Source organism: Podarcis raffonei, chromosome 7 (assembly GCF_027172205.1).
Source record: "Podarcis raffonei isolate rPodRaf1 chromosome 7, rPodRaf1.pri, whole genome shotgun sequence".
Lineage (NCBI taxonomy): Eukaryota > Metazoa > Chordata > Lepidosauria > Squamata > Lacertidae > Podarcis > Podarcis raffonei.
Window position 1 is genome coordinate 58,306,088 of NC_070608.1, and position 13,437 is coordinate 58,319,524.

The window sequence follows — 13,437 nt, forward strand, 5'->3', positions numbered from 1 at the left end:
AAAGTATGTAAGATTATATAGATTAATTATTCTTCCTCAGTCCCATTTGACAGTGATTTCTTCAGGAACTACTCAGTTTGCTGGCATTACAGACCAAGCTTCATCTTGGTTGTAATTTTTTTTTTGTAGGAATAGCAATTAGTGCTACATAATGTGCTTTTCAGGAGTCGCTATAGTGCCACTATTTAACCAATCCCTAATATAATACAGCAGAACCAATGTTTTGTACTACGAAGTCACCCAAAATAAGTTTAGCTGACTTGTGTCAATTCTAGAAGTTAATGAACATATATGAAAATAGGGAGAAACAAGCGACTAGTTGTGTGTGTCCGAATGAGATCTGGAATTATGTTTCTCCTGAATGCTGGATGCTTGTGGCGAACTACTTCTCGAGCCAAGTGGTGTCTCTTAGAACTGTCTGTGAAATGGCAGAAGCTTCCCACTTAAGGAAGACCTCAAATGTTTGTTCCAAGCCCTTTTGGTTCATCTGAAGCAGCCCTTTGGATTGCAAGCAGATTTGATAGGGAAGGGGATTGCATAGCTAAGTCCACTTAAAAACATATTGCAAAATGTCAAATGAAGTTTTGCAATGTAAATAAAGTGCATGTTCAATTGAATACAGCAGTAGCAAAGCAGAACTGTTAAAATCTTTTTATCTTTCGAACGTAACAGCAGCTCATACAGAAAAGGCCTGATGGAGCACGTGCAGGTAACATTAAAGCTCACCGGGAAGAGCACAAAATTGCTTTTATCTTGTGCCATCAAAAGTCTTAACGTGTGGTGGTAAAATAAACAACTTTTGGGATTCTAGCTGTATGCCACTGTTAACTCAAATAGGTTCATGGAGGAAGCTTTAAAGTCCTCCCACATAGCCCCCCCCCTTTTCCCAGGTCTTAAGCTTTTTCTCTTGTACCAAGTTAACTGCTTTCTGTAATCTCTAGAATGAGCAGGAGGGCCATGGAGGATCAGACAAGTCTTTCAGAGAAGAAATATTACTTGGCAAGAATAGACATAGGAAACGGAGCTCTAGAGCAGTGTAATGGGCTATGGAGGTGTGAGCTTTTGTGCTGTGGCGCTTCAAATAAATATTACTTCCTTGTGGAGCTATTGGTCCAAGTTGGTCTCAGTGCATTACAGCTTTTGCAAGACACAATGTTACCCCACCCATACGAAACCGTTTATGTTCATATCTCTGTGCTGTTGTACTAATGCATGATAATTTGGTCACAAGGCTCAGCTGCTAGGAGCAAATCACAAGTATCTCCTTAGAGATGCTCTAGTCCTATTGTAAGTAATAGGGAGGATTCTGTCAGAACTGTGCATATACCTTCAAGGCCATTTTTCAGCTCCAGCCAATAGCTGAAGAACAATATGAAAAAGTGCAATACATCCTTCCCTAGAAAATATTTCCTAGAAGCCCTAAGACAGGCACCCAGAAAATAATAAAAACATTAGAAAAAGAAACAGTCAACATTTGGCACAATTATTCAGTTATTTCACACCTGGCTCAGCGCATGAGAAAGGGTAAATGAGGATCTTTTTCCTACTTTGCTACTCTCCAAAAATCATTTATTTCTATCCTGCCTTTCCCCCTTAACAGACACTCAAGGTAAATCATACATCTTAATTAGTAAAGTTTTTCCAAATTCCTCTGAAACACAATAGGGAATTGAAACATTATTTGTCCCTGCATTATGGTTAAGACAGGTAATATAAATAAACCTATATTCCTACAACCTGTGTACACAGAATACCAGAGTTGTTCTATATGTATCGTCATGTTTACAAGTAATGACGTTTCTACAAAAACATTATTACTTCCATTTTAAGAGGGAATGAAAAATCACAAATGATCCTGCTAAAGCTTATGAATGCCCCAAAAGGTTGTTTTCTAGGCATTCTGAATAGGTTAGACTCCTAACAAATGGCTACTATAAACCTCCAAAACAGACATACTTTATTTCCAAATATTCATCAATACCGTATTTTGAACCTTCTCTTCCCAGCCCAGATTGTTTTACGCCACCGAAAGGGCACTCCACGGCAGACACGATGCCTTCATTAACGCCCACCATCCCAACCTCAAGCTTCTCTGCAACTCTCCAGATCTGGGCCGGGTCTCGGGAGTAGAAATAACCTGCAAATTGGAGCATTGAATAGAAAACAGTTTGGAGTTTTTTGTTTGTTGTTTTGCGAGGAGAAAGGTAATTTTTCTAGGCTTGAAATAGTAAAATCAAGATGTGGCCTGGCAGCTTGAACCATACCCCATCTTGCCTCCTTAAGCATTGTAGATTTGCAGTATTAAGAACTCACATACCTGCTAAGCCCACGTTGGCTGAATTTGCTATGGCAAGAGCTTCCTCCTCTGTATCAAACCTGCAAAAGTATGAATAGGAGATGTAAATAATAATGGAAGAACTGCTTTATTGCAAGTGGTGTGCATTTAGAGGTCTCTCCCATGGGAAATTCGTGATGGCATCCCCACTCTCTCGACTGACACAGATTTCCATAACTTCCCATGAATTAAGCTAGTATAAAAGGTACACCTAGACATCCTAAAAAGCAGAGACATCACCTTGCCAACAAAGGTCCGTATAGTTAAAACTATGGTTTTCCCAGTAGTGATGTATGGAAGTGAGAGCTGGACCATCAAGAAGGCTGATCGCCAAAGAATTGATGCTTTTGAATTATGGTGCTGGAGGAGACTCTTGAGAGTCCCATGGACTGCAAGAAGATCAAACCTATCCATTCTTAAGGAAATCAGCCCTGAGTGCTCACTGGAAGGACAGATCGTGAAGCTGAGGCTCCAATACTTTGGTGACCTCATGAGAAGAGAAGACTCCCTGGAAAAGACCCTGATGTTGGGAAAGATGGAGGGCACAAGGAGAAGGGGACGACCGAGGACGAGATGGTTGGACAGTGTTCTCGAAGCTACCAGCATGAGTTTGACTAAACTGCGGGCGGCAGTGGAAGACAGGAGTGCCTGGCGTGCTCTGGTCCATGGGGTCACGAAGAGTCGGACACGACTAAACGACTAAACAAGAAAAAGTTACACGATGTTTGCCAAAATCAGCAATACATTTGCATGTTTTAAAATGACATCGATTTTGGGAAGATTAGTAAATCCTATGCAGTTTCATCAGGTTAAAATAAAACAGGGTGGGGAAATGGGGAAGAATTTTCTAAAGGTGACATCCAACAATGGCTATTTGCTTGCACAATAGAGACTTTTACACCTCTCTGCTGCATGCAGTCCAGAATCTGGGGAAGTGAAGTCCATTGGTAACATTAAATTTTGCCCTAAGAGAAAAAGGTTGGGAATGGCTACCAAAACCACCATGTAATTTCTTCAGTGAGCATTTGCTGGAATATAGCTAAGCAAATGCGAGACCTAATGTAAATATATTTTGACACCCAGGTCACTCCATAGTATTTGAAACACATTAGAAGAGGGTTGGTGGTGTGCCTCACCACACATAATGCAAACAATATTCCCACACTGAGACAAGACTTCCCAGCAAGCCAACAGTTGCAACATTTTAGCACATCCAGAACAGTTTCCCTCAGGAAATCCCTTGGGAAAAGTCTATTCAAGCACTACCTACCCAAGGTATATAAGAAATAAAAATAAAATTGAGGCACCAGAGAAGCTAGAATGTGGGCATCACTGTGAAAGAGGCAAATGCCTTCATTCTTACACACTTGTGCAAACTTCAGGACACATGAAAAATGATCATGAAAAGATTCTGAAAAGCGCTAACAGGTCAGAAATTAAAGGCACAGGCATTTTATTGCATTTTGACATGGTTTTGAAATACCTACCTTTATCAGGCTATCCACATAAATAATTGTAACAAGATTATGCCTGGGATGCATACTGCTAAAGTTTTCAAAAGAAATCTAAGGTGGTACCTGCTTATATTTTATATACATAAATATATAAAGAAACACAAAATGACTGACACAGTCTGTGGAAATTTTCTACCCGAAGTTGGGAAAGGGGTGCTGTTGTCTTTATACATGGCAATATAAAATAAGGGAAAGTTCCCCACTGCCAGCCAGATACATTTGCTCCACATAATCCCTCCTGACTGTCGCTGACTTTGAGAAATGTGAATTAGCAGTGAAGCCACCACTATATGAGTAAACTGTATTGCACTTCCACGACTGCGATGGTTCCAAAAAACACAGCTGCAATTGTGGCTATCACAGAGTATATTTGTGTAGGGACAGTTCCTTGCCAATTCAAACATTATACTTGGGAGCATGATCCTTAATCCAGGAATTGTCTGGAAGGGTCGCATGTAATAAGTAGGAGAAATGTCAGCTGTTTCCTGTTGTGAACTACTTCTACGATAGAAATATGAAACATGCTTATCACAATCCATTTTGCCTCCCAGTGTGCAATATGGTAAGGTTAACAGGATTATGCAGAAGAGTATCCCTGGCAGAAATTGCCATTTTTGATGTAATAATCGAAGTTTGTTAATGTGTGATCTGCAGAAGAAGAAGAAGAGTTTGGATTTGATATCCCGCCTTTCACTCCCCTTCGGGAGTCTCAAAGCGGCTAACATTCTCCTTTCCCTTCCTCCCCCACAACAAACACTCTGTGAGGTGAGTGGGGCTGAGAGACTTCAAAGAAGTGTGACTGGCCCAAGGTCACCCAGCAGCTGCATGTGGAGGAGAGGAGATGCGAACCCGGTCCACCAGATTACGAGAGTACCGCTCTTAACCACTACACCACACTGGCTCTTACTTAAGAATAAACTCTTACTTCATAACTGGGGCCAAAGGACCAAAAGTCTCCTCTTGTGTGCACAACATGCGTGTTGTGACATTGCTGAGAAGAGTCGGTTCAAAGAAATTCTTCCCATAACTGTGCCTTTTTCCTCCTGTAACTATGGACGCTCCTTGGGAAACAGCATCGTGAATATGTTTTTCAACCTAAGAGAAAGAAAGCAAGTGCAGTGTTAGGCTCTCCCACAAAAGGGTGGTTTTCATATCCCAAGTAGAATTTTGTAGTTATTATTCCACTGGCGTAGCCAACAAACGTAACTTGGCAATACCTCTTCGTACCACAAAAAAATTAAAAACAAAACACTTACCTTTTCCACAGCTTTTTCATTAATCAGCGGTCCCTGAGTTGTCCCTTCATCAAACCCATTGCCAATACGTAGCTCTGACTTAATGGCTCGTGCAAACTTTTCTACGAATGCATCGTGGATCCCTTTTTGCACCAAGAAGCGGTTTGTACACACACAGGTCTAAAGTCAAAAGAAATCGTGTTTGTTTTCAGTTAGGCATAGACTAGTGCTTTGTTGTTTAATGTCATGGGCTCCTTTGGGAGGAAGGGTGGGGTAGAAATTTAAGAAATAAGCCAAAATGTATAAATCAAGACCAAATGTATGCTGGAAATGTAAAGAGAAAGAGGCAACCTTTTATCATATGTGGCGGATGTGTAAAGTGGTAAAAGCACTCTGGGAGATGATATATATAATGAGTTGAAAAAAATGTTATAGAAAGCTTTCTCTTAAGAAACCAGAAGCTTTTCTTTTAGGAATTTTAGGTGCAGAGATTCCAAATGACCAGAAGACATTATTCATGCATGCGACTACAGCTGTCTGGACTCTGCTAGCTCAGAGATGGAAAGAAAATACAGTCCCTACCAAGAAAGATTGGCAGATAAAATGGATGGACTATGCTGAAATGGCAAAACTGACTGGAAGAATTAGGAATCAGGAAGTATCAAATTTTAATAAGGAATGGTGAAAATACATAACGTATTTTTAAAATTTATTGTAAACTATTAAACTCATTAGTAGGATTGACATAAAACTATGAAATGTGCAATAATATTTGTTGACATATCCTACTGAGCTCTGTTTGTGCTCGGCTGTGTATCATGGGAGGCATGGAAGCATTCCGTTTTACATGCAAATGCTTTGGTTTCTACCTTCATCAGCAACACAACTGAGTTTCATGAGCAACAATGTCAGATTTCAAACTAGATTCCAGTGCAATAAATGCTGAGGGCAGAAGTCGTCAGAGGGCAACACTAGCTAACCACAAGAGAGGTTAAAAGTAAAGGAAAAGGCAAAAGTTTTAAGTACTGCCCTCCAAATTAAAGCCAAGGGTTTAGTCTGTACAGCTAGTGTAGACTCAAAGTGTCCCAGAATTGGACTTCCACCCAAGCATGAATAAACTCCCCTTGAAATCAATAACACTTCTAAGTAAATCAGAATGTAATGGTCCCACTGTAACTGAACTCTGCTTAGTTATAGCTGGGTTGTATTCTGAACTGTCAGACTTATTATTATGACACCTGCTTTTTATAGATGAAGAATGAGGGGTGAAACGTCTTTGCTTGTGTCCACCCCCCCTGCCCCAGTACAAGGCATAACCAAATTTGTAAAAGAGCAGTGCTCAAATTATCTGCAAGTGTGGTAGGGGGGAAAACAGCGGAGATTAATCTCACCTGGCCTGAATTTCTGTATTTGGAAGCCAAAGCTCCTGCTACCGCTTTGTCTACATCAGCACTATCAAACACTATGAATGGAGCGTGTCCTCCGAGCTCCATGGAGACCCTCTTCACAGTGCCAGCAGCATGGCGCAGCAGTATCTGCAAGTACACAGGAAACACAGAAAGCTGTACACCTACAAAGATGAATTATACAAACTTAGTTTTTTTTGAATGCCGAGAGAATACTCTGTAGTTGAAATCACAACTTCCCTATTAAACTACCTACTCATTTTTCTAATCTAAGGAGTAAATGTAGATCTCAAAGTCTTCAGTGCTTATTTTAGATGGTGATGATGGTGGTGATGATGATGATGGTGATGATGATGATGGTGATAATAATAATAATAATAATAATAATAATAATAATAATAATAATAATAATTAGTAGTAGTAGTAATAGCAGTAGTAGTAGTATGCCCCAGCCACTCTGAGCAGCTTCCAACAAATTTTAAAACCACAGTATAATTTTCCTAATTATACACAAGTGCCCAGCCTTGGACATGGGGTGTTCTCTAAAGCAATAGATGTGAATCTTTGAAACAGTCCCATTCTTTTTAATACCACTTTGCATGCATTAAGACACTGGTCTGAGATGAGTTGATCCAATTATGTACGTGAATGGAAAATGACTACTGGTTTTAGACTGAGTTTCAAGGGATGGCAGTAAGGGTCAAACTAGACAAGACAAGATATAGATATATAGATATCTTTTTATGTATGTGACTACAGCGGCACGGATATTGATAGCCCAATGTTGGAAAGAGGAAAAGATCCCAACAAAAAAAATTAGCAAATTAAGTTAATGAAATATACGTAAATGGCTAAATTAACAGAGAAACTTAGAAATCAAGACAATAACAAATTACAAAATGGGAATGGGAAGTCTTTATTGCATATATATCAAAGCATTGTATACAAGTTGATACATTAGCAGGATTTTAAGATTTGCATTATTATGATAAAAGATAGAACTGGATACAATTAGATGAATAATATTACATGGACATGCATGAATTAATCATAAAGCAATGGAACCACGGGAGGGGGTAGAGGGAAGTCAAGAGATTTGAGAAATCCCACATTTGGATGTTTTATTGAATGTATAAGCAGCACTGTGAAGTTTTTAATTTTTATTTCTTTTTTATTTTATTTTAAATGTTTATTTTATTTAATGTGATGTATGTTATAATGAAAATCAATAAAAAAATTATATAAAAAAACTATACACAATAACATCTACCCAATTAGCAACTGCATTTTAGCTATGTATTTTAGCCACAAATTTGCAGCAGTTTATGAGCCGACATTGAGAAGCTTACCTTTCCTGTAGCTGTTGAGCCTGTAAAAGAGATCTTGGCTACCAAAGGATCAGTGCACATCACTTCCCCAACCGTTACTGCCTGTTGTCTAGAACAGGGAACAACATTATACACTCCTGCAGGTATTCCAGCCCGATTTGCAAGCTGCAGCAAAAAAATAGTGGCATGAAACTGTTCATTTGCACAAAAGGTTAGAATTACATAATAATGATAAATAACAGGCTGAAGATGGTGCTGAGCTTTGTCTTCTTGCAAGTGTGTCACAAGCATTTAAAAACCACACATAATTTCAGTAATCTTATTTTTTAAAAATAACCAAAAAGTTTATCTGCCTTTTATATAGTGTATATGAATGCTTTTAGATTTTTATTCCTTTTTTTGCTTTATACTGGTTTCAGTCTTTGTACTATTCTACCAATAATTCAGAGTGACTTAGAAAAAAATGACTAGTAAGTGCAATAAATAGTAATAATTAATCCACTCTTCATCAATATAAAAATCTCACCTCAGCAAGTGCTAAAGCAGATAAGGGTGTATCTTCTGCTGGTTTCACCACCACTGTGCAGCCAGCTGCCAAAGCAGCACCAACTTTCCTTGTAATCATAGCACTTGGAAAATTCCACTAAATTGAAGAAACAGGTGCATTTAAATGCTGTGTGCACATTAGTGCAATAAAACAACTGGCAAGTTCTGAAATTTGAGGGGGAAATTAGCAAGATAGAAAGCTTTTAAGATCCTTGGCTGTTATTTGATCCATCTGCTCCTGAGACCCTGGTAACTTCTAGATACCATCAAACCATGTATAAAAGCCACTCTCCTTTCCACCAACAAAATGGGACCTTAACTTCCACTGAATGGTTTGGAATCCCATTGTCTCTGCGGAAAATCGTGTAGTTACTGTGTAGGGACACTAAGGTCCTGCTCTCTGACTTGCCACTAAGAACCATCAGATTAGCAGATACCAGAAAGAAGACTTGGCGAGCCTACCAATAGCCCCACATCTCAAATTCACTTCCCTGGGAACTGCATACAATCATAGAATTGCAGATGTAGATCCTTTGCTGGTGACTTTTAAAGTGACCTTAAAAATGCCTTCTATTGTGTTCAGCTAGCTTTTAAAGGTAAAGGTAAAGGTACCCCTGCCTGTACGGGCCAGTTGTGTCCGACGCTAGGGTTGTGCACCCATCTCACTTAAGAGGCCGGGGGCCAGCGCTGTCCGGAGACACTTCCGGGTCACGTGGCCAGCGTGACGAAGCTGCTCTGGCGAGCCGGCACCAGCACAGCACACGGAAACGCCGTTTACCTTCCCGCTATAAAGCGGTACCTATTTATCTACTTGCACTTAGGGCTGCTTTCGAATTGCTAGGTGGGCAGGAGCTGGGACTGAAAGACGGGAGCTCACCCAGCCATGGGGATTCGAACCGCCGACCATACGATCGGCAAGCCCTAGGCACTGAGGTTTTACCCACAGCGCCACCCGCGTCCCTTAAAAGCTAGCTTTTAAATTTTGTTAATTTTATGCTGTTATTAATTTTAGTTGCTCCTGCACAATTGTTTCCAGTTGTGGGCTGTTTTAATTAACAGATATTTATACTTACCCTGAGAGACTTATGCTAAGGTACAGGATAAGCCTGAGAGTGCTACAGTACTTGCTGAAAGCTCAGAAAGCAAAAAGAGGACTGGGTGAGTTTTCCAGCGAGTGATGCTTCTGTAGCTAGTGTGGTTTTCTTTGTGGTTTATCCCCAAGTCCTAGCATAGGTATGGTGGCGCTGTGGTCTAAACCATCAGCTTGGCGATCAGAAGGTCAGTGGTTCAAATCCCCTTGATGGGGTGAGCTCCTGTTGCTCAGTCCCAGCTCCTGCTTACCTAGCAGTTCGAAAGCACGTCAAAGTGCAAGTAGATGAATAGGTACTGCTCTGGCGGGAAGGTAAACGGCGTTTCCGTGCGCTGCTCTAATTTCACCAGAAGCAGTTTAGTCATGCTGGCCACATGACCCAGAAAAAACTGTCTGCGGGCAAACGTCGGCTCCCTCGGCCAGTAAAGCGAGATGAGTGCCGCAACCCCAGAGTCATTTGCGACTGGACGTAACTGTCAGGGGTCCTTTACCTTTACGTAGCATATATTTCATATATTTCAACACATTTAAAACCTGCATATTGTGTACAAAATTTGAGTTTTCATTGTAAGAATTTTAATTCATTGGCCTCAGGGCATCACTAATCCTGCCTCTTTTGAATATTTAGAGTAAAAGTCTGACTTAAACCGTCAGCTGAACTCACAGGAGTAATGATGGCAGCAACTCCCACCGGCTGCTTAAGAACTAGAACTCTTCTGTCCTTTGCAGAAGATGGGATGATGTCACCATAAATGCGCCGAGCTTCTTCAGCAAACCATTCCAAGAAAGAAGCAGAATAAAGGATTTCACCCTGTGCTTCCTTCAGGGGTTTCCCCTGTGAATGATTCAGAATGTAGACATTCACATGCAGAGAACTACAAAACATCTCTCCCCCAACAAAATGATTACAATGAAGGATTTGTGTGAGCACGTTTGTTTTTCATTCTAAAGTGCGATTTTAAAAATGTCTAAACTTATTGTTCAGCTGCCTTCCAAGTGCTGGCACTTGCCTTTAAAGTCCTCCTCTGTCTGATACAAACCTTAAGAGTCGAAGTGTTAGTCTCTGCATATATGAAATGTGGATTTTGACTCATATTTGCTAAGATAATGTACATCGTAGGATGCACGCAACCAAGAATTAGTGGGCAGAGTGCTTAACCCCCCTCCTACGTCTGCTAGTTCTCCTCTGCAAAAAATCCTGTCCACTAGGCAATTTACTTTTCAGCTGGGCTTGCCTACTTTTATTACCTGCCTGGAGAAAAAAGCTAAGCACTGCTAAGCAGAAGATGGCAGGATGGATGGAGTCTTCCAGGGAGAAGCTACCTGGCATGAAAGGGTAAAGTCCCCTCACGCGGTCTCCTTAGAAGTTTCCCTGTAGACCCCTGAACTATTTTTAGGAGGGAAATATGAGGTTGGACCTCCCTATTTCTCTTGTAGCATCTACTTTGTATTTCAGCCTTTCATGCTGTTTATGTTTAGTTACTCAGGCCTTCTTCCAAGAGCCTTCACTTCACAATGTTAGAACAGCAGCAATAAACATGGTCTTCACAATTGAGTGCTCCGAGGCTATGGAATAACATCTATGTAGAGATTTGGAACTGCTCTCCTTCATCAAGCTTGAATAAAGTACATAAAACCTAACTATTTTAGAAGATGTGAAGTTAGTTTCTGAGATGTTTAGAAGCAACACATCCATAATTTAAGATTACTAGATGGTTGATTAAATGTCCTGTGGCCATTTTGACCTCAGGGAAAGCAGGTTAAAACACTTTAAAAGAAATAAACAAGCTTGCACCTGCAACTCTACACAAACTTTCTTAGAAGCAGATTCTTCGGAATCAGGTCTTCTGCGTTACTTTGGGGGGGGGGGAAGCTTCAAAAAGTCACACCTGAAAGTTTCTGCATTTGTCGTGACATATTGCAACATGGAATGATGTCTGAACTGCACCCATTGACTGCTTCACCTTCTAGGTGAGATTCTTGTAACTAGCTTCCTGAAATTCAGCCCCAAATCCCTGAGGAATATGTGCTCCCCCCTTTTATACTTACGTTCTCTGCTGTTATGATCCTTGCAAGGTCATCTTTATTCTCTATCATCAAATCAAACCATTTACGAAGTAAAGCAGCTCTTTCCTGAAAAAGAAATAGTGTTTTAGCAGTATCACTGCCAAGTGCAAAAATGATTGTTACTCCAATATTACTTGCATGCTTTACAGTATTTAAATTTGCTTGTCTCCCAATAATCCTGCAAGTAGATTCAGGTTCAATTCTAACAGGACTAACAAAAGTCGATAAAATTAAATTTTATTTAAAGAAGTGCCAAGGGCTTGATTTTGCATTCCATGGCCCAAATATCAGAGGGCACCTTACTTCTTACTTTTCTTACTTAGCAACTGAGCAAGAATCTGTTTGCACTTTTCTATACATTTCTCTATATAAATGGTTTAAAGCACAATCCTATGCATCTCCACTCAAAGATGGAACTTAAGTATTATAATTAATACATGTATGATTTCCCCATGTTTCTTACGTATTGTATGTAAAGTACCCCAGGGAATGTAGTTAATGGGGAAACAAATGAACAAATAAAGGATTTCCTTTACTCTGAAGGTGCAAGTTATTTTTTATTATTTACTTCATTTATGAGTTGCTTCCCATGAGACATTCCCAAGGCATAATAATGTATATACAACAGCTGGTTATCTACCCCAGTAGATATTTTTCAAATCTGCCCTAAATACAGGTATTTGGAGCTTAGAAAGGCAAAATAAAGCCTATATATTTAAGGCCACCCTGCAAACCACATTTACTAGAGAGAAAAACTCTTCTGAATGCAGTGGAACTTAATATATGCATAGCTTTATACGACTTCAAGCAATATGTCTCTGGACCACTAACATTGCAAGAAAAACATACATGTGTACTGTGCCAATATGCTTGATATTTTATGGAAAGCTATCAGTCTGACCAAACTGCGGGAGGCAGTGGAAGACAGGAGTGCCTGGCGTGCTCTGGTCCATGGGGTCACGAAGAGTCGGACACGACTAAACGACTAAACAACAACAACAATCATTAGCTGTCAGTGATGCCTTGGTGGTTGGGGGGAAACACTCTGTACCAGGGGTGCCAACTTGAATAAAATATTGGGATGGGGACAGGTAAGCCCCACCCTACCTAATTGATCACAAGACCTGGCACACACACACCTTTTGAGTGGCAATGCCCATCAACTTTGTACCTCAAATATTTCATTACTGAAGGTAATGGGGCCCTTTATATGTACAGCTGTCCTTTGTCAACAACAAATTGTCACTGGTTTTTTTGTGTTGAATATATGCTGTATTGTAATTTATGGACCTAATAGGTATCTAAAGCCATTTGCACATGCAGAATGTAGGCACCCTATATAAATGAGCAAATCAGTGATATTTTAGGGAGCAGGCTATCAGGTGGGGCCCATTACTTACATCATAGGAGTCTACAAAACACAAAACACTGTTGCTGTATGTAGGTTTTATTTTATTTGTTTTTCATCTTATATTTTGGAAATGTACATCCAGGTGTGTTTTTTTCCTTTCAATTTTTGGGGGGCCCTCAAGAGAGTGGGGCTTGTACTGTACGAAAATCCGGCACTGCTTCATATAAATAACAACAAGCAGCATTGACCCATTCCTTTATCTGCTGCTTCTTCAGCGCAAACTCTGGTTGCGTTTAAACCCTGGGGGGAAAGTCTCTTTGAAGGAGGAGCATTCCCTTTCTCCAGAACGGGCAGGCGCCTTCTGAATAACCCTGTCTCGATGTCCCCACGGCGCGTCTCGAAGGGCGCGCGCGCGCGTTCCTCGCCTATGTGGGGCTGCCCATGACCTACAGCTGATGCCGGTGGGTGGCCACATGCCAAGGAAGGCCGGGCTTCTCTCTTTTAACAGCTGTGCACAAGGCGCCGGCGGGCAACGATCCCTCTTGCGCACAGGAGCCTGGAGTGG

The 13,437-nt window shown here is 40.6% G+C and overlaps 3 protein-coding genes across 5 annotated transcripts in view; 1 reads left to right on the forward strand and 2 right to left on the reverse strand.

Moving 5' to 3' along the window:
• Positions 1-13,437, reverse strand: part of NRSN1 (neurensin 1) — a 197,754-nt gene that overhangs the window by 60,433 nt on the left and 123,884 nt on the right. The window lies entirely within an intron of this gene.
• Positions 1-13,437, reverse strand: part of ALDH5A1 (aldehyde dehydrogenase 5 family member A1) — a 14,044-nt gene continuing 607 nt past the window's right edge. The window contains exons 2-10 of one of the 2 annotated variants that reach the window (XM_053396754.1): positions 11,504-11,587; positions 10,119-10,289; positions 8,345-8,461; positions 7,840-7,983; positions 6,476-6,619; positions 5,106-5,264; positions 4,775-4,944; positions 2,318-2,376; positions 1-2,137 (exon numbers count right to left, since the gene is read on the reverse strand). In XM_053396754.1, coding sequence (XP_053252729.1) covers positions 1,932-2,137; positions 2,318-2,376; positions 4,775-4,944; positions 5,106-5,264; positions 6,476-6,619; positions 7,840-7,983; positions 8,345-8,461; positions 10,119-10,289; positions 11,504-11,587 — 1,254 coding nt within the window. In that variant the 3' untranslated portion in view covers positions 1-1,931. The remainder of the gene's footprint in view (positions 2,138-2,317; positions 2,377-4,774; positions 4,945-5,105; positions 5,265-6,475; positions 6,620-7,839; positions 7,984-8,344; positions 8,462-10,118; positions 10,290-11,503; positions 11,588-13,437) is intronic. The other variant, XM_053396755.1, reaches the window with a different exon arrangement.
• The window catches only part of GPLD1 (glycosylphosphatidylinositol specific phospholipase D1), a 24,591-nt gene continuing 24,373 nt past the window's right edge, over positions 13,220-13,437 (forward strand). For both annotated transcript variants that reach the window (XM_053396747.1, XM_053396748.1), the window contains exon 1: positions 13,220-13,333. The gene's annotated coding sequence lies outside the window, so the exon portion shown is untranslated. The remainder of the gene's footprint in view (positions 13,334-13,437) is intronic.